The sequence below is a fragment of the Trachurus trachurus genome (genome assembly GCF_905171665.1).
Source record: "Trachurus trachurus genome assembly, chromosome: 17".
NCBI classification, from domain to species: Eukaryota; Metazoa; Chordata; class Actinopteri; order Carangiformes; family Carangidae; genus Trachurus; species Trachurus trachurus.
This window is the reverse complement of record NC_139900.1, coordinates 21,946,103-21,974,082: the sequence shown is the minus strand read 5'-3', so window position 1 is coordinate 21,974,082 and position 27,980 is coordinate 21,946,103. Positions and strand designations below refer to the sequence as shown.

Below are 27,980 nucleotides of genomic sequence, written 5' to 3'. Positions count from 1 at the left end.
AGCACAGGGCTACTGTGACAGACTGGAGTAGGAGAACAAGTTTGCTCAGTAAAAGGAAAGGCTGCTTTTGTTCTGTGATTAGAGGTGTAGCAGCCAGAGGAGAAAGGAGGGAGCAGAGAGAGAAGCAGAAGAAGAGCAAGAGAGAGAGAGAGAGAGAGAGAGAGAGAGAGAGAGAGAGAGCAGACAGACAGACAGAAAGGGAGAGGGGGAAGAGGGCAGCAGCATGTGCCACATTTAGACTCGGAGCAAAGACGAGATGTACAAGGGGGACCGATTAATGGAGCTCTGCTGAGAGTGATGAAAGGCTTTTTTTTTTAACAGACAGCAAAGGAAGACAGACAGGCAGGCAGCAGAAAGAGAGGTGCTCAGGAAGGAATACACTCCAAATTTCTCCCATCTGCAACCAAGAGAGAAGCAGACTTTCACCGGCACACAGTAGCATGTATTGATTCGCCCCCCGGTCGTCCCGTCTCTGGTGCTGGAGCCACTGGTCCTAGAGCTGGCGTCCACTCCTGCCAGAGGTAATGAGAACTCCTGGGAAGCCGTGGAGAGCCGGACAGCCCGACAGAGCGAGACAGACGAGGAAGCGGGCCGGGTTTCACAGGGATGAGAGGGGCCACATGCTGAGGAGAACCAAGAGAGGGAGAACAGCGGAGCGGCCGAGAAGAGGAGGGTGAGGACGAGTTAAAGAGAGTAGAGCTAAAGAAACATGAGTGTGCCGACGAACTGCGGGTTCTGTTACTCCGTGGAGCGGAGTATCACGGTGCGGAGTGGGAACATATGGGGATCACCGTGCGCTGTCAACAGGCCTATTGACATCATACAGAAACGCAGGCGGTAATTAAGAGCTATCTCATTTATTCTCACTCCTCAGTCCTTTTGTCTCTGCCGTCTGTCTTCTCAGTGTCTTCTGTCTTCTTTCTACACACACACACACACACACACACACACACACACACACACACATATCCAGCATGTAGCACATTATATAGATCATGCAGTACAGTATATGAAGATGATGAACACAACTCTGTTGCCAAAATGCTCTTGTTGAGATTAAAGTTTATGTTTATCTTTTTTTTCAGTAGCTTTGACTTAAAGAACATAGCTATATGATCGTTTTTGCAGCGCCAGTTACAATTATGTACTACATCAGTACAGTATTAACTGAAACAGAAAAATTGACAGCTACAGTGTAACCGCAGTATATATAACTTACTATATTGTTATCATTTTTCAGAGAATGGAAACATTTTTATAAAAAAAATCTGTAATCCGTAGAATGCATTGAGTCTCTTATCAGCTGCAATATTTGTAAAAACATTCTTTCACCCTTATCAGTTGTTTTTTGTTCATATCTACATTTCCCCAAATTTTTTTTATCGTGTTTCCGCTTGACCGCTTGTGTAGTTTTCTCTTTTGTAAGATTTTTTTTTTGTTTATTTTTCATTTTCATCATGAAGGCCTTTCTCAACTTTTAAGAGATAACAAAAAGAGTTGTGTGAAACTAACAGCTTTTGGATCACTGACATTTTTTATTAGATATGGGTAAGAAAAAAAAACAGAAAACAGAAGAATTAGTACTGTAGTTCAGTACATTAATGTCAAAGTCATAGCTAACAACAGTAGTCATAATATTTTATGTGACGCAGCCAAGACTTGGAAATGAAGTGACAAGAAGACAAACTGTAATTTGAAATGTGTGGGAGACAGAAATGCAGCTGCAATTTCTTTTCTTTTTTTATGCTGGAAAGTTTAGCAAATCTTCCAAAATATCGATCTATCAACTTGACAGTTAAAATTGAATTTCAAAACTAAGGTGAAATATCCTTTGTGTGACAATTTGGAGACAAAGATTTTTTTTGCGTGGTAGTTATTGATTTTATGAAGTTTTTTCCTTCATCCTTACTGCAGCTGTAACCACCATCCAATGTGTGATGTCCCTAAATGGAAAACTTCAGGACACTTCCCTTCGCGCTCACCTTCTGTCACCACATGTGAAACAAGCACGATTGTGACTTGTGCACACGTCCCGCACGTTATCACGTCAGACATCTGCTTTGTCCACCGCATATTACACAGAGACTCTTTCTCATTAAAGCATATCGCTCTGCCCTGTAGCTCTGATGCTATACTGTTCCATACACAAATATTCTCACAGGAAAGGCCCCCCATAAGTTTTGTATCTTCACACGTAATCCTCAGTGCCAGCGGGGAGGTTGTGAAGGAGGACTCGGAGATAAAGTCGTGTTTACATTATGGTCCTCTGTCCTCTTTCTCAGTCAGGGTCCTTGTTTATCAGATGTAATGCAGAACATTTGTGAGCTTGGGGGGGGGGGGGGTTGTAGGGCAGTTGTCCTTTCCATTCAAATCCCCTCAGGACCCATGCCAAGAAATCTAATTGACTTTTTGCTCTTACACAAGCAAAAGTCTCCTCAGTATCCAAAACTTTTCTGGAGTCTGGAGACAATGGCCACCAGTGGATCTATAAGGCAGCACAGAACTTTTTCTGCTAAGTCCAGCTTCTTTGCATTTTTTTAAGAACGGGTGGTCTTTGCTAAATCAGTCTATGTGCGCAGGAAGGGAAGTCACAGACTGGGAGGCAGGCAGGGAGCAGTGGAGCTGAGGTATCGATCTCGCTGGGTACACCGGTGATGCTGATGGAAGAAGAGAGTCTGTTGTTGCAGCCTGATTCACCACCACCATTTTATACACAGGGGGAACAGCGGCAAGAATTGAAGGCGGGGTGGGTTGGTGGGTTATCAGCCTCGTCAATCTCCATTTTGGGAAACTATTAATATCGTGTTCAGCCGGGAGATACTCCTAAATGTTTTTGTAAGCATAAAATCATTAGATAACCGTAATAACTCACGGCGTGTCAGGCGTAAATCTTCGAGGCTTCTGACGTGCTTCTGCTTTTTTTTCTTTGTATCTTTTGTTTTCCTCTTCCCTCCTTGTGCCAGGCGTCAACCTATCCACATAAAGTGGAGCAGCACTCAGACACGTCAGAATGAGCTCCGCTTAAAATATTTTCATGCTCAAGTGCATCCTCACAAAGGCGTGAAGAAAGCAGACAAAATGAACCTGCAGGGGGGGGGGGGGGGGAGATATAAATCTGCAGCTTTTGACATCAGACACCAAACCCACAGTGTCTCGTGTGCCTCTGCTGTGTGATTTAAAGCCCAATTATCTCAGTCAACCTTAGAACACAACAGCCAGATAACAGTTCTTCTCCTTAGATGGATATGGGGCAATGGCATGCATGTTTTCGCATGTCTGTGAGCACAACAGGTCCTATATAAACTGCGTTGTTGAATACATCTGCCCTTGATGCATACCATACCACTTTTTCTAAACCTCAGGGTGAGCGGTGATGGTCCATTTTGCCGGTGGCGGTTGTTTCTCCTTTCAACTTTCAGCTGTAACACTAACACCTGCTTTTCCCCAAAGACGACAGATAAGGGGATTCCCTTCAAATTTCCCGGGACAGTAGAAGCTTATTGTCTTTGATGTGCTACGCTGCATTCATTTATATTTTGGTTTCAGTTTTATGAACTTGAAATTGTCGGTCAGCGGTTAATTTAGCTGTATCTGCTGGCTCAGAAGGAGCCAAAGCTTTTCGTGGTAGAAGTGCGGTTCAGTGGATGGCAACATGGGTCGGTCAGCCCAACGCTGCGGTCCTGACGGAAATATCTAAACAAAGAATTTTACAGACATTCATGATTGGGGCGTTGTTTAACTCAGTGGGTAGAGCAGGAGCCCCATATGCAGAGGCTATAGTCTTCAACGCAGCAGCCGTGGTTCGATTCCACCGACGGCCCTTTGCTGCTCTCTCTAGTCTCCCCACTTCCTGTCTCTCTACAGCTGTCCTTATCAGTTAAAGGCCTAAAAGCCCCCACCTCCATCCAAAAAAACCAAACAAAAAAACCATTCATGGTCCCCAGAGGATGAATCCTAATGATTTAATGAACTTCTTCTCTCGCCCCATCATGACATTCTTGATGAGTTTGTAGAGGAAATGTCTTAACAATATAAAAGACAACACACAGCATTTGGTGTTTTACTTTGGTGAAACTATCATTTAGTCTGGCTGGGATGAGGCCATCGGATCAAATTAAATGTGTCCAGTCACACAGAAGAGTCAAACTTTGCATGCTAATTAATGGTAAACATGGTGACCGATTAACACCGGCCCATTACCATGGTTCTTGGAAGAATATTAGCGTACTGATGTTATCATTTAGCTCAAAGCACAATCACAGTTAATCACAGTGCTCCCCAACCGGTCACAGGAGCTGTCACATTGAAAACTGAATCCCTGTTAATTAGCTCCATTACTTTGAGCAATGTTATGTCTCCCCTTTCACCGTTTACAGCTGTGTGTCCGTAGCCTGGTGATCTAATTTTCCTCAGTGGTGTCTGCAGCGGGGCCAAGTACAAAATGAAGTGGCAATGACACAGAGCATTAAGCGAGTTATGAGAGCCAGGAAACGAGTGTAAAAATCTTAAAGATTATTTCAAAATGGACCACTGACAGTAAATACAGTACAAGTATGAGCTTTGTTGAGTGTTTTGGGAGGGGGGGCAGACAGTGTGATTCATGGACAGAGTAATTTAATATGAATTAAGAGTCTTACAAAGACGACAGTTTTGGCTTGTTGCATGTGAGTGAGCTAAGTGAGGTTCAGCCTTCGAAGCGCCTTTCTTTAGAAAACTAATCGACTCTCCTGTCAGTTCAGCCTGGGAGGAGACGAGAGGAAAAGTGAAATCTTCATCTCCCTAATTTATCAAAATCTCAAAGTGTGAATGTTGGACGCACGCTGATGTTTCAGATGCCAAATCCTGTCAGGCAGCTTTTTCATTTTTCTCCTAGGTACTGATAGGTTTGTTGACATTAAATCTTGCCTTCGAGAGAGTCGCACGCGGCTCGTGCCAAAGGTCAATCAGACAGGTCAGTGCGGCTATGATGAATGAATCCAAGCTTTCAGTCACAGTACATGAATCTCCTAATTTGCAGAAATTATGAAGCCACCCAGTGCCCTCCACGGAGCATAACTCTCACTGGTTCTGGCAAAGGGGTGGAGGTGTTACAGCCAAAAGGCATTTTGTCGTAATAAATGTGTCTGAGAGTGTTTCCAAGGCATTTCTTAAATCATCAGTGGCTTCTAATGGTGGTCTGGCCCACAGGGAGCTTCACGGACCTTCATTTATCTACCTCACAGACAGGAGGGACAGGTCCACCGGTGTTCAGTTACAGGCCTCACACACTCACAGATACATACATAGTGTACTCGTGTGGGATGCGAAGTTGGGCTTGTAACTGTGGGCTCTTGCATGAGCACTTGGAACACAAAACACAATCTTTGGTGCTGGGTCATTTGTAACCTTCACTCAGCTGAGTGTTTGCAGTGTGACAGGCGTCATGGACTCAATGTTCTCCTAAACCCCACAGCTTTAGCGTCCAGCGACGAGCTTTCCAGACCCACACAGGAATATATTTCGTAGAATGACAGAGTAATTGTGCAATTATATGTCTCTGTGTGCGTTTTTGTGTCCATGTAAACTGTACAAAGACATTGCGTCTAAGGAAAAAGATTTTTCCTTTGACATCCAGAGGAGCCTTTAGCGTCAGGATACTTTGACCCGACACTCAAACACAAAGTAGTGAGGCTAACTTTACATTTTCTTTGCTTTTGAACACCTAAATTGGACTGTATGTGCACTACTCTTCCTTCAATATAATATTTATTACAAACTATGACAACCACTGATTGGATGTGTAAAAATTTTAATTCACATTTAGAGTTTTATTCTTTATGATTAGATAGATTTTTCTCACTAATAGTGTTAATTCAAGCTGTAACAAGAAGATACGCTGTCATGACATATCCACACGTTGTCTGTTTCCTCTGCACTCTGATCATGTTACGACTCTTTTATAGACCAAGGCCTGAACTTTTCCTCATGTCTCTTCTCGCCTTCTGACCCACTGCTACGCTCATTTTCCTTTTCCCTCCAGTTTTTCTCCTCTCACTTCACTGTTTTCTCTGCTGTGGTACACGATCCTGGAGGATAACAGACTGAAGTCTTGTGTGTTTGTGTGTGTGTGTGTGTGTGTGCAGGCAGACGAGGACTCTCCTGTGAGTCACTCTAAATCTCCTCAGGTCTGAACCCGAGTGAGCTCACTCAGGTTTATTAAAGTGACCACTGCCAGCGCTCCTTACAGAGGCTGTACATTGTTCTTATCTGCAGTTCTTTCCACACACTGACACATTTATTTCAAATATAGTATAGTGTATATGTCTGACCCAGAGTTCACACTCAGTTTGAACAATGGCCTACAGTTTGAAAGAATACAATATGTACAATATGTAGGGTGTCCTTGGCTGACTGTCCTCACATTATTCTGCAGTTTGTCTTCCTGCCAATGAGGTCAATTGTTAAAGTTCACAAAGACAAACAGTTGTGTCTGAGTATGAGGAAAGTGTTTCACAGTGGAGGATCAGCTATCCAAGACTCATTTAATAGAACGAGCACACGCAGAAAAAAAATGTTACTGTACTGAAACAGTTTTTTTTGTTTGTTTGTTTTTTGTTTTTTTATGCACAACACTGTTATCAAGTTTATCATTTAAAGTGGACCAGGACCACTCTTTGTTACTCTCGGCCTCCTGGAGATCCACAGCACACCTCAAGCCAGGGTCGTCTCCTCCTTAATCATGATACTGAACCTCTGTGCTGCTTTATCAGTTAATGTTGATAGATTGATGATTCACAGTTTGCCTTTTCTCAGCAGCCACCTCGTACTGTAAAGGGCGTCAGAGGTCAGCATCCACCGGTGCAGGCGTCGTCACGGCGTTGTGTTTTGTTTTCCAAAGGAAAGATTTAAGGAAGAGGGCTGGCTGATGATGATTACAGCTTTCTGAGAGAGAACACGGGGACACTGAGAAAACTCCCCACATAGAATAATAGACACACACACACACACACACACACACACACACACACACATGGACACTCACTAGATTTCTGTTTATTTTTCTGTCTTTCTCTCTTTTGGCTGTTCTGAGTTCATAGCAAAATAAACCACTCTGACTTAATCACAGTGGACAAACGTAAGTACAGTAAGACACCCCTCCCCCCCCACACACACACACACTTTGTTTAATTTACAAATTTTTCATTAAAAGCCATTTAGGTTGCTGCCAAGTGTGTGAGCATGTGTCACTAGTAAAACATTAAGTAAAAAAAAGAAAGAAAGAAAGATGATGATGATAATGAATAGTTAAATAATTCTTGTTGGTTTTGTATAATATTTAATAATACATATATTAATATACATTTAATCTAACTTCATAAATAAAAATACCCTCTTCAAAATTATTTTTTTCTCATGTCAAACTCTGTCCACTAACAGCCATCAGTCTTTTTTACACCACTGCCCCTGTACAAACTTGTCCCATTATAGAGCTGGCCTCAGAGCTCGGTCACTTGTTTCATATAAAGGTCAGTGGACTGGTCCTGTGTTCCTGTCTTTCTGTTGTGTCAGCGACATCGCCTCACTTTAAAAAAAAAAAAGAAAAAACATTTTTCATTGCATGGTTTTGAACAATGGACACTTATATCACAATTACAGTATGTAATGTCTATATTTAGCTCTTATTTTTGTTGGGTGTGAAATGATACAATGTCTGAGAGGTTATTGTTTGCGCTGCTATTCAAAAGTAAATTCTCAAATAGGAGCAGCTAAACTCTATACGTGCAATTCTGTGTTATTTTGTTGAACGCTTTGAGATGCATATACACAGCGGGAAATAGACGTTTCCCTCATGTTTTTTAACAAGGGGGATTAGTCAGTAACAGAGACATGGGCACAAACAGGAGGGACTCAAAGCCAAATCTAATGTTTTCTTCCATGCTGCTGCCCAGGCAAGAGTGACTGGGATACTGCTGAAACCAGTTAAAGGACATAATAGTTTGACATTTTGCGAGACACGCTTATCTGTGTTCTCGCTAAATAAGCAGCAATGCAGCTGTTTGAGAGTCACCCAGGACTTAAATAGGGATTACAGCCGAACAGAACGTAATAGATAAATAGGTAAGAAGTATAACGCGCCACCTCCATCAGAGTGCTGCGTAGCAAAATCATTTGATGTCACGGGGAAGGAGAGGAAGGACGAAACAAACAAACAGGATGGTTCTCCCTCTGTGCAACCAGAACACAGACCGGTGACTATTGTGTGCTTCACTAACTCGCACATAGAAACTGCTCTACTTTTTAAAAGTCTGTCTGGCTCCGTATAGTTCATCCATGGTTCACTTTATTCTGCGTGTTGAGGCTGCAGGGTGTGGACTCGCAGCTGCTGGTGTGAACTTTGTGGTCCCATTAAGCCAATCCTAATCCTGGTTTGCTCCAGAACATCTTTCATGTGTCATATGCAGACACAAACAGCCGAGATTATGAATCTTAAACCACAGCAGTAAAAAAACAAAACAAAAAAAGTGAGAGTTTTACACTTTTGTTTCACTGATCTGTATTTACTTCCGATTGCTCTCGATGGACTCATGGTCACGAAATAGAAATGATCTCAAAGGATCAAAGGAAACCCAATACTCTCAAGCGTCACTAGATGAGATCTGTGTTACATGTAATAAATGCTCTCTGCCTTCTTTTAAATGTCTCTTGAATAAATGGCTGAGCCAGTCCTGCAAGACGGCTCTGGTGTAACTAATTCTACCTCTGGCTGTGTCACAGCAAAGGCTTGGGAATGATGAATGAAGGTTCAGATGACAGCTTGCCCTGGTTTACAGGCCTATCTCCTCTCTTGCTCTCCCTCTCTCTCGCTCTGCCCCGTAGCTCCTGTATTTTAATGCTCCCCAGATGGGATTGACGTTGCCGTGACAGGCGGTGACGCAGACGGGGTGTCGAGTATCAGGGCCACTGACAGGTTACCATCAATCACACTCTGTACCAGCCAGCCACTTAAATAACAAACGCTGTAACACACCTCTTTTTTTTTTTCTTTTTTTTTTTTGTAAAAATCTTCATGATGCCCAGGAATGCTGGCTCCAGTTTAGACGAGAGAGAGTAATCAGGTGTGTGTGTATATAGACTGTTTGTGTGTGTGCTTGCATGCGTATGTGTGTACATTTCTTGTGTACCTTTACTTCATTTTAGTATTTTTTTTTATAGTATATATATATATATATATATATATATATATATATATATATATATATATATATATATATATATATATTGCACCGTTGACCCATACTGTAGATGTGTGAATTACTGAAGTGCTCTTAATAGTCAATGGAATGAATTTCCTTTTAGTAAGTTTAATTTTTCCTTTTTGAAAGTATGACACGTGCACACACACACACACACACACACACACACACACACACACACACACACACACACACACACACACACACACACACACACACACACACACACACACACACATCTATTTCCTAGACTGTCAGTGATGTTTGAACCCGTCATGTTAGATAAAGAGTATTAGACACCAGAGACCAGGGTCTGATCTGAGGTCCATGTTTGAAGTTTTATAAATAGAGGATTGATTTTTCTTTTTTTTGCTGCGTGTACCAGAACCAAACTACATCATCACCTAAAAAGATTTACTGTCCAGCCTCTAAAAGCTTGATGTTGAGATTTATAACCTTTATTAAATTCTATATCTTTTAACCAGACAGCTTGTAGGAGTTGATGTTTTATGCTCTACAATACAGTAGGTCAGTGCACCAAGTAAGATGTTTCAGAGTCATTGCAGTACAACAATGTGTTGGCGTTGAGATTAATGCACTTTTGAATATGGAAATATTTTCAAAAGTAAGCAGAACTTTAAGTCAAGTAGAAATCTGATTTAAGAAACAGAGGTGTCCACTTCTGGATTTTAATAGAGGTCAAATTAGGAATGGATATATTTACTGTAACTACATCCAGTACTAGAGACATGGCATACTGGATGAGTGTCTGAGTGTCAGTTTGTTCCATCTGCATCAGTTTCGTACTAAAGATTACGAGACACGCACACAGTCAAATGATGATAGTAAAGTCTCAGTTTACAGTCAGACTGGTTAGTGACAGGCTCGGACTCTAGTCCTGCTGTGTGATTTGTTGTATTGATGTCTGTCTGTGTGAGAGGGTGCATGAATGTAGTGTTATGTGAACACAGTGTTTCAGACATGGATTTTATGGATCAGGCTATAACAGCGCCATTTTTTCTACACATGGTCATTAACTTAAACAAACTGCTGTCCTGCTGTGGACATGTCAGGTCTGAGTGGTCCTTGTTTTAAAGCTGACGTTTCCTCATGCTGTTGGGCAGCACACAGAGAGAGAGAGAGTACAAAACCAGGTTGTCACAGGGGTTTAGTGTAGGGAATTCTCTTGATTAAGTATTTTTGGCTCCTCAGAGAGCTTTCAAACCACTTGGATGAAGGAAAAAAAACTATCCATCTGCTGCGCAATAAAAAAGATTTTTAATGTGATTCTCATTTTGCAAGTCTGTATCCTGTCCATGTAGCTATCAAACTCTTATCTGTGCTCTGATTCTGAGACAAGGCACAACTAGAGAAACAAATTAATAATCTATTTAATCGTAACGACTAAACATTTTTTCCATCCAGGTGGTTAAAGAATCTTTTTTGGAATATGTTCAGATAAATGTGAGCGGTTTTAAATTGATGTCTTGGTTTTGTTAAATTGTTTTAGAGAAAGTGATGAATACCCTCTTTGACTGTATTCACGATCCCTACATTTTTCCATCATCAGAACTAGTTGTCTTTTTGTAAGTCCGTCACACCTTATAGTGGCGTTTTCCATCAAAAAAGCAGCTAACAAGAGACGCTTATTATTCGTAGAGAGCTCCAAACAGGAGGTGTTATTAAGTAATAGTAGACAGACTGAGCAGTTCTCAGTAATCAGCCACTATTTAGATTTCTCAAATGTGATATTTTGGTTTTGGACCATTTTCCTCATAGATACATACATATCTGATACATACACTTGAGTTTATCACTATTTTCTGATATTGTTGAACACAACTATTTGTCATTTTATCAGGAAATAAAGAATCTGGAAACAAAAACATAATATTTTTTCCTAAAAAGGCTCATGAGGTAGAAGCCAGTCAATTAGTAGTAAGTAGTAATTAGTCAAATGTTTAGTTTTTCCTATTGTCAGCAGTTGACTATTGTCCATCTCTTGCAATCCCACCACAGCTCAGTAGAGGGCCCCTCTCCTCAGAGTGACTGAACCGAATCATTTCAGTTCCCCAGACAGTATCTACTACTACACACACCAGCCATCACTCACCAAGTTTATCTTGTGCATTGTTCAACAGCAACCACCCACTCAGTGGGAGAAATTTAAAAAAGAAAAAATGCATTTGTTCTTTCTTTTTTTTTCATCTTTTTTTTGCCACTTGTGGCTGAGTATGAGAAATGGAGGGAGGGAGGAGGGGGTGTGAGGGAAGGAGAGGAGAGGTGGGTGGGAGGGTGAGACTGGCTGGCAAGTGAAAGACACAAAGACAATGGAGTCGTTTTGAGAACCGACTGTCCAAACAGCCATGGTGCTTCTGTGGGAGCTTCCTGTCCTGGCGAAGTGCACGTTGAGCCTGAATACTGACCTTTGACCTTTTAAAAACACATAATGCCTCAGTTGACATATTTAGTATTCGTTTTGTCAATTGTATGCTTAAAGACTGCGCACGATGAAGGTTTAAAAAAAATTATCATTGGGGCGGTTTAGCTCAGTTGGTGGAGCACCCGCCCCATGTGTTGAGGCTATAGTCCCCGGTTCGAGTCCCGCGTCGAGCAGCCCTGTCCTGCATGTCACCCCCCCCTCTCTGCCTCCCATTTCCTGTCTCTCTCTCAACTGTCCATTAAAGGCAAAAAAGCCCCAAAAATAAACTTAAAAAAATATATATATATCATTAAGCTTGAATCTAAAAATATGACTTCCGTCTGTAGAGAAACTCCTCTTCATATTAAAACTACTGGGCTAAATAAGAATATTATTATTTCTAATTCAGGTTTAATTGAAAGACTGTTCTCATCTACGTAATCAAATCACATTTTCTTCGTCACTCATTTTCTTCGATAGCAGCTACACAAGGAACACAATGAAATACACACATACAGTAGTACACATCTGATGCATTTCACCAAGAACAACAGAATTTGATCAACACCTCCCTGGCACAGTCAGAGCAGAAACTCATTTTCACAAGGACAGTGTGTGCTGTTGAATTATTGTTTCAATATTGTTTATTTGGAGCCCCATCAGTAGTTAGTTGCCTTGGCAACAACTACTACTGGTGTTCATGCAACCATGTTTATTATTCATTAGATCTGATTCATACAAACCAGAGGGAAACCACTGCAGTTGTAGTAGTGAGAATCACAGACAGACATATTGCTGCAAAAAACACACAGTACCTATTGTGTCTGAGTGTGTGTGTGTGTAAATAAAAGATAAATAGTCAGGAGTCTTCTGTCTGTTTCCTCCCCTGTGATGAACTCAGCTCAGTGCGAGAGAAAGAGGAGAAAAAACGGGAGTGGAAATAGCAGCGAGGGAAAGACGTGGGCGATATTTTGATCTGTGATCTAATTTTAGCTTGGCATCGCCTTCAAATAGAAACTTCTCCATCAATATTCATGAATGGAGGGAAGAATCTGCTGCTCTGTGATGCGGGAGAAGAAGACAGAGGAGGGGCTGGAGGACTCTGTATTCCACCTGAAATGCTATTTTTAGCTGCATCGCTGCCTCTCTCGGTCTATTCCCCATGCGGGGAGGCTAAAATTAGCTGCACAGAGACAGAGGCATAGAGCAGAAACAAAAATAGAAATGGGTTTATGGTCGGAGCACGCAGGAACAGCCAGGGGTGCAGCATCATTAGTGAGGACAGATCGAGAGAGATGGAGAGAACAGAGGAGTTGAAGAGTGTTCTTGTAGTAACCTGGCTGGTTAGCGTGTGTGTGTGTGTGTTCACTGATCAACATGGACACTTTTAAGTGTGTAAGGTGGCAAGTTGCATGACTGTGATACACATTAATACACATATAATTTCCCCATTTTTCTATCAAAACGCATTAATCTACACCTGTGACACACACACACACACACACACACACACACACAGATTTGTACATTTTGACACATACTGTACCTGAAACTGCTCCAGTGGACTAAAGACCTAGAAGTCCTCATGGACATGTCTAAGAACAGGCTGTACTCTTTTCCTCTGAGATTGTATTTACACTCACTCTCTCTTTGCCCTATTTTACCTCAGCCTAGCTCTCTTTTACCCATCCTCACCCCGCTATCCCCGCTCCCTCCCACCGACTCCTCTCTTTGGCTAAGTATAGTGCAGTCAGTATGTCTGAATCTGTCACATGAATGGAGGAGGGGGGGGGGGGGGGGGGGGGGGGGGGGCTTCTGTTCGGCTGGTGTTATGTAACAGCCAGTAACACACCACTGTCAAGCTCTCATGCAGCATCCTGAGAGGGTAGCAGGGCAGAGCAATGAATGGGAGTTGTGCATGGTGCAGTCGGTTCATTCTTACAGTCGGAGGCACATTTTCCCTGCGATCAAATGTGTGTACTAAATACTAATGCTATGAAAGCAAGTGGCAGTGCTCCAAGAATGGCAGCAATGAATCAATCCACCTCAATGTGATGGATCGACACCAAACTTTGACGCTCATGGTCCTCAGAGGATGAATCCTGTTGGCTCTTGTGATCCCCCAATTCCTCCATGAGACTGACATCTGTAGGTTTTAGAGGAATATCTTGAAAACTGGATTGCCATGAAAGTTGGTACTTTCTTTATAGTAGTGCAGTCATTATATTGATTCATTGCTGATGATGAAGTGGCGTACAACAATACATATCCAAACTCCCCATACTTTCCTTTGCAATGTATTGTTTAAAAGAACTGTTAACATCCCGGTAAATAAATATTCAGGTTATTAAACTAATCAGCTGATCAATTACTAGTTAATGCTATCCATTGTCACTGAGGCGTTTGCTGAATAGAGACGTATTCCTACCTGTGATAGTAGGACACACAGAGGTGTTATTAATGACAGTAACGAGGATATTCAATTTAGGTCTGCCCGATGCACAGCTGTGTAGCATGTATATTAGGTTCTTATTTGGCTTTACAGAGACACTTAATGGAACTACACCCTTCACATGCTTAAGTTAAAATGTCTGCTGTCTCCTCTTGCCTGGTGTTTAAACTACACCAGACGTTAATATATAGACCTGACACAGCTGCGCAGTGAATTTAAAGCTATGTTAATCTGTACTCTGGCCTGAAATCTGTCATGTAATCTTGACGTTTTGTTATGCTGTTTTATTATTTCCCACATTTATCAGCAACAGATATTTCTAGCTGCCACTCCTGTCCTCAAAACTGCAGTTTTCGTTTGCATTGGGTTTCAGAGATTTTTTTTTTTTGTATATTTGAATATAGTTTCCCCTGCTGTATTTATTTGAAAAATATCGAGTGTGTGGCTTAGCATCTGCCCGTCCAAAATCCTCCACGTTCTGTTCATGGTTGTTTTGCCAAAGCATGGATTTCTACTCTGGCGTTACTCAGACTGTTTAGAAAAGACGACGTGTTGCCAAACGGAGCTGCAGGCTGTGAGAGTCTCTCCGGGTCCGCATGTCAGCAGAGGGGCTGTGGGAAAATAGAGATGTGGATCAAGGCAGAAACGTGCCCAGACTGTGAAGCGGGAGCCTCACTCTGCCTTTATTTGGTGTTTTTCTCCGTAGTCGGATCGTGTTTGATCAGGAGGAACTCCTCCTCACCTGAACACCGGGCTATTTTTAGACTCACACTCACATGACCCTACGTCAATACGCTGATGCTAATTTTACACACACTGTTCACTCACAGTCCTTCACACGCACATACACACACACACACTTGCAGACCTCTGTGGGTATTCACACTTTTACCTCACCTGCGTGACATTCGCCACACAGGCTTTACACCTTTAAAGGGGTGTAACTGTTTTTCACTTGTCATTTCAAGAATGTTATCCTAATGATCAGTGCGGCTGCAGTAGGCTCACAGAGGCTCATGAAGGCCGTTCACTGTCTGTGGCTCTCAACACCCACTCATTGTGGTTTCAGTCTAATTTTGTTGGGTTTTTTATTTCTCATTGGCCATTGTTTGACAAATTTAAACACAGCTCTGATTTTAGTCTACTTTGTGGGATTTAGCAGATGAGATTTGATAACTGCATTCCCACATATTTCACACTGTCATATCCTTTTTGTCGCCCTATCAAATCGGTCATTTTTAGTTCTTATTGTGGTCATTGCTGGGCCATAATGGTTACGCTTCCTTCTAATTTACACTATTTCCTGTTAAAGAGATAAAAATGACTTCATGTTGTTACCCAATGATGACAGCGTGTGATATATTTAGATGCGGGGTATTGTACTGTATTTTACACGCATTTTCTCCCTTTCATTGTTACTGGACCAACAGCAGTCTTTTCACTGGAGTAGACAGGGGGGCACTCTGCTGTGTCGACCTTTTCAAGGCGGTCAATCAGAGCGTATTTACCCACAAGTATAGTCATTTTCTTTACCTGTTGAAATCTTACGTGTGTCCTCTTTGATCCATTTGTCTCACGATCACATTGTTATTGCCTGCAGCAATTAATAAAAACAATTTACACATTAGCAGTTTAAAGGTAGAGTCTGTAGGATTTTCCTAAAAAACAAAATATAGATAGAGTTATGCAAAAGAAATCCTGCTTAATCATCACCTATGGGCCTCTGCCTATAGTGCTTTTCAAAATACCCAAGGCATGGATGGATGTTTTGGTGTAGTCGGGACGTTTCAGAGTGGAGAGTCGATGTGTTTTCCCCATCCAATAACAGAGTGCAGGTGAAGTTGGGTGTGTGGCACTCTGGGCTTGCATAAAAGCCAACACCAAGATAGCAACTGGACGCCATCAAGCCAGGATCCAGTAGCAAATATTCAAACAAGAACTTTGAAGGCCTATGTGGAGAAGGGCTCTGTGTGAACAGCAGTTGAACATGGTTTCAGTCCTGACAACTGCTGTCAGGGGCAGGGGGGTGTCCGCAATTGAGCCCGAGAGGAAGGGCCCTGTGTGTTTACAAACTGCAACGGACAGACCTACAGACTCTACCTTTAAAATTGTAATGACCAGTCAGTCAGTGTATTTGTATTAACGCTGTTGAAGCTATAAACAATCGCAAGGTGATGGTATTCAGTTGATTGATCTGATGTGTGAAGAAACAGGATCCTTCTTCTTGTTGTAAATGAATGTTCTCAACATGAAATATGTCTAAACTAGTTCAAACAAACAACTACAACATGCGCCCAGCATTGATGAATGGATGGATGCGTTTCTTTCATCTCCTCTCCATGCTGTGGCATAAATCTGCATGTTTGTTTGTTTTATGTCTAACATTGTACATCTAACCCCAATGAATCCCCTCCCTCTTTCCATTTTTTTCTCCATAGTTTTGATGTGGAGAATGGATTGTCAGTGGGCCGCAGCCCCCTGGACCCCCAGGCCAGCCCTGGCTCTGGTATGGTCATCCAGGCCAACTTTCCCCACAGCCAGCGACGGGAATCCTTCCTCTACCGCTCTGACTCTGACTTTGACCTTTCACCCAAAGGTCCTTCCAGAAACTCCTCCACTGCCAGTGACCTGTAAGTTAATTTCTAAACCAGCTGCTCGGCGCATTGGTACTGTCGTATTTCTTTTTGAACAGGAGCCACACTAATGCGTATCATGCAGTGGTTTATGTTTGCTGTGTGTTTAGTAGAATGGTTTTTAAGTATATCTAAGCAAACTATGTTTTACTTGATTTATTCCAGATCATGACAGCCTTCTTTAACCCCCTTAGAATAATCCACTGCTTCTCAGTTGCTCCCAATCCACACAAACTACACTGTTACGTTGGTGGTTATTTCAACACAGTGATCTCTTGATGCAAACACAACTCCGCAGCCTTAAATTTATTATTAAAATCATCAAGCTCAATCATACAGTTCTAGAGTATCAGCAGTGTTTTCTGTGTAATTGTGCTCACAAATCTCAGACTTTGCTGATGCTGAAATACCAGTGTAAGATTACACATGTTTGTTGTCTGTAAAATTATCTTTAACAAAAAAAGACATGTCTGTTTATGTATTTCCCTATTTGTCTGTTTCCCCTGTGTGAAGAGGTTTCCACTTTGAAGGTCTCATACTTTGCACTGGTTTAAGGGTTGGCTCTCTTACAAGCTGCAGCAAACAGTTGTGGTCTCAATTTCATTTGCCAATTTGAAAGTAGTCTCTTTAGCATTTTCATTGTATTACTAAAGAGACCTGTGGGCAAAAGAGCTTTGGTTTAGGTGATGTTTTCTCTCTTTCATAGCTTTTCTCACCAATTTCCAAAGTTATTCTGTGCACGTGCTTATATCTGACAGAAGCACTGATAAGCAGGAGCTACCTTGAGCAACTTTTGATGCATTCGTTGTCCCAGTATTTCAATTTTACAGGCTCAAAGCCAGTATAGTATAACATGCTGCACATTGCATGTGTTTCAAATATTTACAGACAGATCTGCAGTCTCAAAAAGAGCAACGAAACTGCAAGCAGCTGTTTCTCATCACAAAAAGTTTGCATGTCAAATCTGCTTCGCTGAGACTGCAAATCGTAAGAAAGATGGGGCTATTTTTTTAGTTGGTTGTTTCATTTATATCCTCAAGAAAAAGACCCACCCTTCAACCCCCCACTTCATTTTGTCTGAACACCTTGAGGTTTTTTAACGGAAGCAGTCACAGGCATCCTCATCGACTCTTGCCTATCTGTTTTTGAAGGGAAGAAAGCTTGAAGCATTGGGAGGTCAACTGGTTGTCGTCCCGGTGAGAAGAACATGATAAAAAAAAATTAGATAAAAACACTGACTCTGTCCCCTTTACGCCCTCTCCTGCATTCCCTCTAGATGGTTTCATGGTCATTTCCCACCTCCCTCCTGACAAACGTGACTAAATATCAAACACCTCACTTGTGACCCTTGTTAGACCCCCTCCCCCTCTCTCTCAAACACCCAGTTTTGTTTGGTTTGTTTTTGCATGTGACGCTTAATCAAAACCCAACCTGAGTATGATAACACACTGTGGTTTCATTTATTTGTGGTATTTACCAGTTCAAACCCACATCACGCACCCTTCTGCTGTACCTACCCCGAGTCCGTTTCCTCACCAACCTCATTATACGCAGTGCATGAGATATTTACTTTCTGGCATACATTTTTCCAGAGTAATGACAATAAGTGAGTGATAAGTGAGGACATCTGAGAACTAAATATAATAACTAATTGTGTCCTCCAGCTGCCTGGTTGCACAGACAGCCTCAGGTTTAAAAAAAACTAGAAATAATATCTCCCTTTAATTTATTTCATCTTAACAGAGTGAAGTTCAGCCTCTGTATTTAACATGGATACATTATTAAAATTCAGCTCATATGTACTGTAGGTCCTCTAGTCAGTGTTTCAAGTGTTTGTTTCATGCCTTTTCCTCCTGTGTGTTCTGTTCTGTGTTGCAGACACACAGAAGACATGATTGTTACACCGTTCGCACAGGTGAGTCCTCTGAAATTTGTCAATCTCGCCTTCAGAAGTTACATTCCTTTGTCTGCTAGTTGAAAATGTGTGTACTCAAAGTGTTGCTCAAAAAATAAAAGTCATTTCCCCCGCATTAGCCTAAGACAGCGGGTCTTTCAGAAAATGGTCAGCTCAGTAGAGTACGAGCTTTACTGCAGCACTGGAACAGCCCCTCAGCGTTATGTTGGCCCTGTGACAGGATCGGTCGCCCCGCCGGTGTTGCCTGGCTCTTACGTTGGACGTGCGTCACACTTGTGCTCACTTTACACCGAGAGAGAAGCAGTAAATCCAATACTGCTGGATCATGCTGTTTAAATTTGCATGCTGGCTGATAAGGCTTGTACGTGGTTCAGGTCTGGACACCGGATACTCCGTGAGGCTTTCTCTGCGTGCTGAGTCAGTGTTTGGCTGCAGATGGGGTGACAGACGTGACATAGAGGGGTGTCAGTGATGCCATCAAAACATCAGAAAGGGAGAGGGGGAATGCCTCTGTGGCACTTCAGCTAGGAGGATGAAAGCCTCAGTGTCTGGTTTCAAAAGCTCGTCTGTTATTCAAATTGAGATGCACTTGATGTAGCTCAAGATGAATTAAGTGGAGGCATGTACAAGTATTCAGTGCCATCACCAAAGAGACATCTGTAGTTTAATTGCACAAGTGCCATGTACATGTACAGTACTTCATATTTGATCAGCTCATACATTCTTGTTCTTGCCCTCCAGGTCCTCGCCAGCCTGAGGACGGTCCGAAGTAACTTTGCCGTCATAACCGGCCAGCAAGATCGCACGGCCAGCAAGTGGGTTTTTAGAAAATGTCACATCTCCCCATCACACCTGATGAATAAAACCCTGCTGTTGTAACTGTGTGTCTTTTTTTACTCACTGACTGTGGTTGATCTCTGTCTACAGGACGCGATCCTCAGGCAGCAACCCACCATCCATGTGCAAGACCAGCCTGGCAGGTTGGTACCGATATTAGAATGGGAATATTTCGCTAATCAATATCTTAGTGTATAATCTGTATAACATTAGTCAGAAACACACCAATATATTATCATGATTGAATTTGTAAATTGTGTTGTTGCTACCTAATTACAGTGATGAAAGTGAAGTTGGAGCAACCAATTAGATAATTTGTTTAGGTAAATATCAATAGAATAGAATAGAATAGAATAGAATAGAATAGAATAGAATAGAATATACTTTATTAATCCCTTGCGGGAAATTCTTTCGTCACAGCGCTCCAGTGTACAAAGGTAAAGAATATTATAGCAGAATAATACAATACAACAACTTAAAATAGGAGAAAAAATTACAAAAATTACAAAGTTAAATATTACCAGAATTACAAAGTTAAAAACTATACGAATAAACCCCAAAATGTGCCCTTCCCCCTCCCCCCATCTTAACAATATATACAAAAGAAAATATAAGCATACAATACATACAATAGTATATTGTCAGACTACTCCTTTACAAGAAAATACCTTAATCTTATGTAAAAGTGTTTAAGTATTGTCAGTACAATGTACCGTACTTGAAGAGAAGTATATATAAAGCATAAATACTAGTAAGTAAAGTACTTTAGACTTTTTCTAAGGTTCAGTACTTCACGGATTAAATCTATCTTTTATTGGTGACCAGTGGGTTCAAAGCCTGATATAAGTTTCATTTCAAAGCTCTTTTTTGAAATTTGACCATTATGTGAATTATCTCCAACAGCTGAATCCATCCCATAATGTCTCCCTGTGTTTATCTGATACAGAGGAGCCGCACCAGCAGCTGGCCATAGAGACTCTGGACGAGCTCGACTGGTGTCTGGAGCAACTAGAGACGCTGAAAACGCGGCACTCTGTCAGCGAGATGGCTTCAAACAAGGTATTTTAACATAAAGCACAACACTAAGGCAGACAGACGCTGGGGTAGGCCTCGGAGGGATACACTGAACATACACACCTGTCAAAGGATAAAAGGCAGACACTGTACACACTGCTTCACTGTTCAGGTTAACATTTAATACAGTGAGGTTCAGTCAGTGCAAGGTTGTAGCACACTCACTCTAATCTGTGCTGTGATTCACCCCCCTGAAGGATTTTATTAGTCATGTGCATCTTGTTGCCATTTTTAAGGTAGTCAGATTCAAACTCCATCAACACGGTACAGTAGATGACCCTGCCCTTAACATGGTTGAACTTGGTACATATACAAGAGCATATTTCCCATTAGAAATAGAACAGGAAAACCTTAGTGGTTAGAATTCAACATTCAACAACATTCAACAGGCACGTTGAAGTTAAAAACAGGCAAGAGTGAACTAGTGTTTCCCTTTTGAGATGAAAACCATTAGTGTTTTTTATTTTATTATTATTTAAAATTAATTTTCATTAGTTTTTCATTCATTGATGGGCATCTTTGGCTACACACAGCTGTTTTCCGCCCAAATTAGAGTGAGCTACAAGTGCAACACTAAGCTCGGGGACTGTGTGTGATGTACTGTGCAGTTAGCCTTCACTGATCCCAAGTGCAGTTCTCTTCACTGGTCTGAAAGCTCACTAATACAAATAATCCATCATGAAAATATGAATAGGATCTCCCATCCGTCAGCGGAGAGGAGAGGGGCTTATTCCATGAATGAGCGGGATGGTTGCAGCCATGCATATAGAGACGAGACCTACAGACACACCCTTCCCCCCACTCATGTGCAGAAGAATGTGAATGAGGTAGTGGGAGCTGGAGATGAAATCGCATCCCCCCTTCCCCTCCTCCTCTTCCTCATCCATCCTTCCTCTGTGTATCCCTTCTCCTCTCCTCTCCTCTTCTCCTCCTCCTCTCTCAGACAAGAGCCCGGCGCTCATGTGATTACATGATTAGACTGCCCACACAACATACACGTGCTCTTCATACTAACACACACGTACACACTCTTCCTCCCATCACATACATGTACAGCGCCCGCCTTGCCTGCTGTCATATACATTGCCCGCTCGGATATATATATATACCATTACACAAGCCACACTCACGTGGCAGCAGTAAGGTTCCGTGGGAGGCAAGCCCACCACCCTCTTACCCCTACCCCTACCCCACCCAACCAACCAATCAACCACCCCCAGAAACTGTCTTTGGGGACGTGGGAGATCTCTCTGGTCCATTGAAAAATGTATGCTTGAGGAAATGCTCATTACATCCCATTCAGATTTTTTTTTTTTTCACATTCAACAGTCGCCTCGAGACTCGTTGCTCAAACTGCAACCAAGTAAACTGGAACTTCCTGTCCTTCTTTAACATAATGAGACACAATGAGACAATAAAAAATATCTTTTCATATTTTGCACCAGGTCCAAACTTTGTTAGACTGTAACTAACCAAATAAATGCTGGATTAAGCAAGGAAGAATTGGGAAATTAACTCATTTTTTTGTCACCAAAATGTGTGACTTCGATGTGCCATCACAGTCTGTTTTTACTCGTTTTCACACAGGAACATATTGTTTTCATTTTGCAGCTGGCTTTGAGCATATTTCCATATTAGAGAATTTAGTCATCTTCTGTTTATAATCACACCCATGATAACAGTCAATATATCCACATCTTTGTGGTACAGAGTGTTCTGTTTTTATTTTTGGCTCCATGAATGAAATAACCCCCACCCCACCCCATCCATTCAAAGCTTTTCCTTCATATCTTGTTCAAACTTGGTGCACATGGTGCCTCACACATCCTCCGCCTCCGATACACTCGGCCCCGCCTACTTTGTGCATCTCTTGGCCAATGAGGGACCTGCATCTCTGCCAGCCTCTGCTGCAGCAGGCGCCTCACTGGCTGCTATTTTTAGACATTTTTGGAAGGAGGCGGGGATTAGTACCTCGTTCTCCCTGTGTTTACACACACACAGGAGCAGGCAGTAACTGAGTGAATGAGGGAGAGTCAGGATGAGGATGAGTGAGGGAGTGTTGCTTCTCTGCCTCGCATCCTCCCATCCCACAGCTATGCTTCCACTCTCTTGTTCTTCCATGGACCCACTGGACAGATATTCCTTCCATCCGTTCAGCTCGTACTGATCAAAGCTCTCGTAGCACTAACTAGTGGACTGCCTGCTTGCAGTGGATTTTGCTCATGCAAGCAGAGTGCAGGAGCACACACTGTCCCCGCTGTCTGTCTCTCTGCCGAACAGACAGTGTCGCTGGACGACCAGGAAGCTCAGCTCTCTCACTCTGATTTATTTTTGCTCCCATGCTTGATTTTGTGCTGAAATGCCAGAATTGAGCTATTCCATGTCTGCGTCGTGGATGTTCTTCCAGGTAAGGAGAGGCGAGGGGATGAACTGGATGGGAGGGGGGGGGGGCGAGACAGCTCCAGGCTCACATGTTGCTCCTTTTGTGAATGAATGTGAATGAGCTGAACAACTGGTGGTTGTGATCCTGTGAGACTCCACTGAGATTAGTGGATTGTTTGGGTGCAGCCTACTTGCGAGTAAAGTCAATCATGCATCTTTCTGTGTCCAATCATCAGCGTCTGAGCTGTGTGTGACGTGCCACACACAAAAATGTGCGCTCCAGAGATTGTAGGTCTTGTTGATATAGGCTAACCACTCTTGTTAGATCACCTATGTTAATGTGTTTCCTCTGCGGAGCTAATGGTTCTCTGTGTTTGAATGAGTCTCGCATGCAAGATGCGATACTTCACAAGATGTTTGTTGCTGCAGAAAAGTTTAATCATCAGCATATTCGCAGTGACATTTGCTGCAGCAGGGAGTCAGGATTCACTACTTTTACCACAGACTCATGGATGCTTGTGTGTGTGTGTTTGTGTGTGTGTGTTTGTCCTCCCAGTTCAAGAGGATGCTGAACCGAGAGCTCACCCAGCTGTCAGAAACCAGCCGTTCAGGGAACCAGGTGTCTGAGTTCATCTCTAGCACCTTCCTAGGTAAAACACTCCACATAAACACATACAGGACATACTCTACATGTAAATCAAATCAAAGGATAACAAAAAGATCTTAACAAACTTGATCTTTGATAATGATTTGATCTGTTTCCACCTGACAGAGAAGCAACATGACATGGACATCATGTCTCCCCCCACCAAGGAGAAGGACAAGAAGAAGCGGCCCATGTCCCAGATCAGCGGTGTGAAGAAGCCCACCCACAGCCCCAGCCTCGCCCCCTCCACCATCCCTCGCTTTGGAGTCAACGCCAGCCAGGAAGGACTCCTAGCCAAGGTCCCAGAACTAGTTCAACACTGAATTGGTCTCAATGCAACTGGTTTTTCAATGACCCCCCTCCCTTTGCAGGATGTTTTAATGATGTATATTGTTCACTGGCAGGAGATGGAGGATGTAAACAGATGGGGCATCGACATCTTTAAGGTCTCTGAGTATTCTGGCAGTCGTCCACTGACGGTCACCATGTACACCATCTTCCAGGTAACACACCTCACAACGTGCTGCACTTCTCTGAAACAGAGTATAGTCACATAACCTCGAACGCTCGGCACAGCAAATGAATGAACAAGGGCGTAAATCAATGAATGAAACAATGACGTAACAAACTCATTTTGGTAAGCGATCGATCTTAACCTCGACCGACCCGACGTGTGATGTGCTCCTTCTCTTCTGTTGCCGTAGGAACGTGAGCTGCTCAAGTCCTTTAAGATTCCTGCAGACACTTTCGTTACCTTCATGATGACTTTGGAGGACCATTACCATGCTGACGTAGCTTACCACAACAACATCCACGCTGCCGATGTGGTCCAGTCCACACACGTCCTGTTGTCCACACCTGCACTGGAGGTGGGTGGTTAGGTTACATTAATTCAACCAATAGAAAGTTCAGATACAAAGTTCAGTTGAAGCCACACACACAATACATTTCCAAGACAAACATTTTTACTTTTACTTGAGTTAATTTCTAGGAAGGCTGAAAAGTACTCGTTACTTTCAGGTCTGCTCTTTTTTTTTTCTTTTTTTCTAAAATACTATTGGACACAAGCTGTGTTTGTCAAAAAAGGAAACCCTAACCCCTAAAAGCAGCACATCAGTGCAGGTGGTTTCAAAGAGTTAATTCTCAGAAACAAGATTTAAAAGGTCCTTAAATTCATTTAGAAAAAATTATAGTAATTCATTGATCTGAAAAATAAGAAATTTACTCTTACTCTTACTTTTACTTAAAGTAAATTTAAAAGCATGCACTTTTGGATACTTAAGTACCTTTAAAAGCAAGTACTTTTTTACTCTTACTCGAGTAACACGTCGACTGAGCTACTTTTACTTGTAACGGAGTAAATTTCTGACACTCACACACTCACACACATATATTGAGTGTCCTTTCTCTTCTTTTGTTTGTGTTGTCCAAGGCTGTGTTTACTGATCTGGAGATCCTTGCCGCCCTGTTTGCCAGCGCCATCCACGATGTGGATCACCCTGGAGTTTCCAATCAGTTTCTCATCAACACCAGTGAGTCTGCATACAGTAGCTCCACGGGGATTATGTGATCATGTGTGGGTGCTGCTGAGTGTATTAAATGATGTGGACGAGGTGGCTATGAACACGTGTCCATGCACAGTGTGACAGTCAGGTGGTTTTTCGAAGGGCTGCGTGTAAACTTTGTTTTTCTGTCTTTTTGCCTTCAGACTCGGAGCTGGCGCTGATGTACAATGACTCTTCGGTGCTGGAGAATCACCACCTGGCCGTAGGCTTCAAGCTTCTGCAGGAGGACAACTGTGACATCTTTCAGAACCTCAGCAAAAAACAGAGGCAGTCCTTGCGCAAAATGGTCATCGACATGGTAAGGCAGTTTTGGTAGAACTTCAATTTTAGATACAGCTGTTTACTGTTTCTGCTTTACAATTGGTCCTTTTTTGTCAGTCTTTTAACAGTGAATTGATTTGATGTTCTTGCAGGTGCTGGCCACAGATATGTCTAAACACATGAACCTATTAGCAGACCTGAAAACCATGGTGGAGACCAAGAAAGTCACCAGTCTAGGAGTTCTGCTGCTGGACAACTACTCAGACCGTATACAAGTGAGCACCATTTTGCCTTTAATAGAAAAACAAACAACATTAGTAAAAAAAGAAAGAAAAAAAAAGAAAAAGTGATTGATCTGCCCTTATTTGATCCTCACACACTATTTATCTGTCACCACAGGTTCTTCAGAACATGGTGCACTGTGCAGACCTGAGTAACCCCACCAAGCCTCTTGAGTTGTATCGGCAGTGGACGGACCGCATCATGGTGGAGTTTTTCACCCAAGGGGACAGAGAGAGGGACAAAGGCATGGAGATCAGCCCCATGTGTGACAAACACAACGCCTCCATAGAGAAGAACCAGGTACTGTAGAGGAATCTGTTGTAAATCATTATGAAGTGTTAAATTAAAACAGAGAGAAGAAATAATTAAATGGGGACTGAAAGAAAAAGAGAAGTCCTTGTAGACATCTACCTCACTTTTCTCTCCTCTCTCTTCCAGGTGGGTTTCATTGACTACATTGTTCACCCTCTGTGGGAGACGTGGGCGGACCTGGTCCACCCAGATGCTCAGGAGATCTTGGACACGCTAGAGGACAACAGAGAGTGGTACCAGAGCATGATCCCCCACAGTCCTTCACCCAACCCAGAGGGTCACATGGAGGGAGCCCTTGCAGGGGAAGCTTCAGCACTCGGAGGGGGCAGTGGCTCCACTTCCACTGATAAATTCCAGTTTGAGCTGACCTTGGAGGAAGAAGGAGAGTCTGATACAGAGAGTCCACCTGAGGAGGAGGAGGAGGAGGAGGGCTACAGTGGCAGGAGTGCGTCCGACCTCTCCAGAACTGATTCTAGTAGTGGATTTGAAGCAGTGTCTGCGAAGATTCAGCGGCTCCCCAAAATGCTCACTACTGATTCAGGCAGGACGTTTTCTTTAGACTCTGATAAAGATATGGCAGAAGAAAGAGAAACAGACCAGGAAGGCGTCGCCGGGGTACCACGCTTTAGACTTGGCACATAGCGCCAGTCAAAAGTTGTTTTTCTTTTGGCCTTTTTGTTTATTTTTCTTGATTTTGGTGCCTCATCCTCTGTCACTCTCCTTCTCCCACTCCAACCAAACACACCACCACCTCTGGCTTCCATGGATAGGGTGACAGCAAGCCTCAGGGTGCGGAGTTTGGGAGTGCCGGTGGGTTCGGGCGGTTTTAAGAAAGTCTGCAGTTTTACACAGCAGTCACTTGCACTGGAGAGAGACAGATAGACTGAGAGAGGACAGGAAACCGAGTTTCTGACTGGACCTTAGTGTTCTGTGTCTTTCAGTCAGACTTACTGTGGATGAAGTCCTACAGAGACAGTGAGAAGTTCATAATAAAAAAAACTTCCCTTTCTACCAGCCAACCCAAGGTCTACTACAGCTAATGACAGAACTGTCTTCCTCTGATGGAGTATTTGTGAAGAACGGAGGAAGTGATGAATGTCCGTGAAAACACAACAAAGTCTTGTAAAAGACATCTTGCCAAACTTGCAATTTACAGGGACAATGCTGTTTTGCCTGCCTTCTTAGTTTCTTTCTCTTTTTATTTTGTTTGTTTATTCTGTTGTCCTTTATTTAGGTTCACGCACCATGGAATACAGTAAATGAAGATTCAGTAAAAAGCAGAAGTAATGTCAGAAAGGAGGTGTGCATGATATTATGCAGAACACTTTAAATGTAGCAGACATTTAGAGTGACTCTATCATTATTGTTATACGTAGCACTCCTTTCAGCTGGTGCTGCACAGCCCATTTCACTGTGTTCAGCAGGCAGTTGTTCTAGCACAGGAATATGATTCAGATGACTGGGCTTGGCTGGCATTACTTGCCGGTTTTCACTTGTTTCAGGCTTACAAATTCCTTTTTTTTTTTTGGTTGATAAACATTAAATATGATATTGTCAGCAACAAAACTGAGCCAGTGTCAGTGTAGTGTTGTACTGTCAAAGAGTTACAGCTAAAGCAATGTGGGGTGTGCACGTGGTGCCTCCCAGTGTTGGCAAGTGGAACTGACCTGGCATTGAAAGCTATTGATTTGCATGGTTTTGCATAGGCCTATGTTGAAAATACATTCAAAACGTATTTAACTGTAGGACTACTCAAAATATCAGTTACATTTCAGTTTTGTTGCTTTTTATTATTATTATTATTATTATTATTATTATTATTATTATTATTATTATTATTATTATTATTATTTTATTATTTCAAGTCAGTAATATTTGTTTGCATTTTTAAAATTTGGCACCCATTTTATCAGTTTGCCTTTAAGTTTAGCACTTTACAGTTTTGTTCACTGCTAGCCCTCATTGT

At 42.4% G+C, this 27,980-nt stretch overlaps 1 protein-coding gene across 3 annotated transcripts; it reads left to right on the top strand.

Annotated features, from left to right (window-relative positions):
* Positions 1 to 45: 45 nt before the first annotated feature.
* pde4ca (phosphodiesterase 4C, cAMP-specific a) lies at positions 46 to 27,756 on the top strand. Of its 3 annotated transcripts, none has more exons than XM_083991404.1 (15): positions 46 to 673; positions 16,546 to 16,737; positions 18,619 to 18,655; positions 19,397 to 19,470; positions 19,583 to 19,635; positions 20,439 to 20,551; positions 23,505 to 23,598; positions 23,721 to 23,893; positions 23,999 to 24,097; positions 24,299 to 24,463; positions 25,027 to 25,126; positions 25,303 to 25,457; positions 25,573 to 25,695; positions 25,820 to 26,002; positions 26,141 to 27,756. In XM_083991404.1, exons 1-15 carry the CDS (start codon positions 525 to 527, stop codon positions 26,654 to 26,656), a joined length of 2,226 nt encoding a protein of 741 aa, XP_083847530.1. In that variant the 5' UTR covers positions 46 to 524; the 3' UTR covers positions 26,657 to 27,756. The 3 variants fall into 3 exon arrangements, with proteins under 3 accessions (XP_083847530.1, XP_083847531.1, XP_083847532.1); XM_083991405.1 differs by having other exon boundaries at positions 46 to 837; XM_083991406.1 differs by lacking the exons at positions 46 to 673; positions 16,546 to 16,737; positions 18,619 to 18,655; ... (1 more) ...; positions 19,583 to 19,635; positions 20,439 to 20,551 and adding an exon at positions 22,704 to 22,973.
* The last annotated feature ends 224 nt before the right edge of the window (positions 27,757 to 27,980 follow it).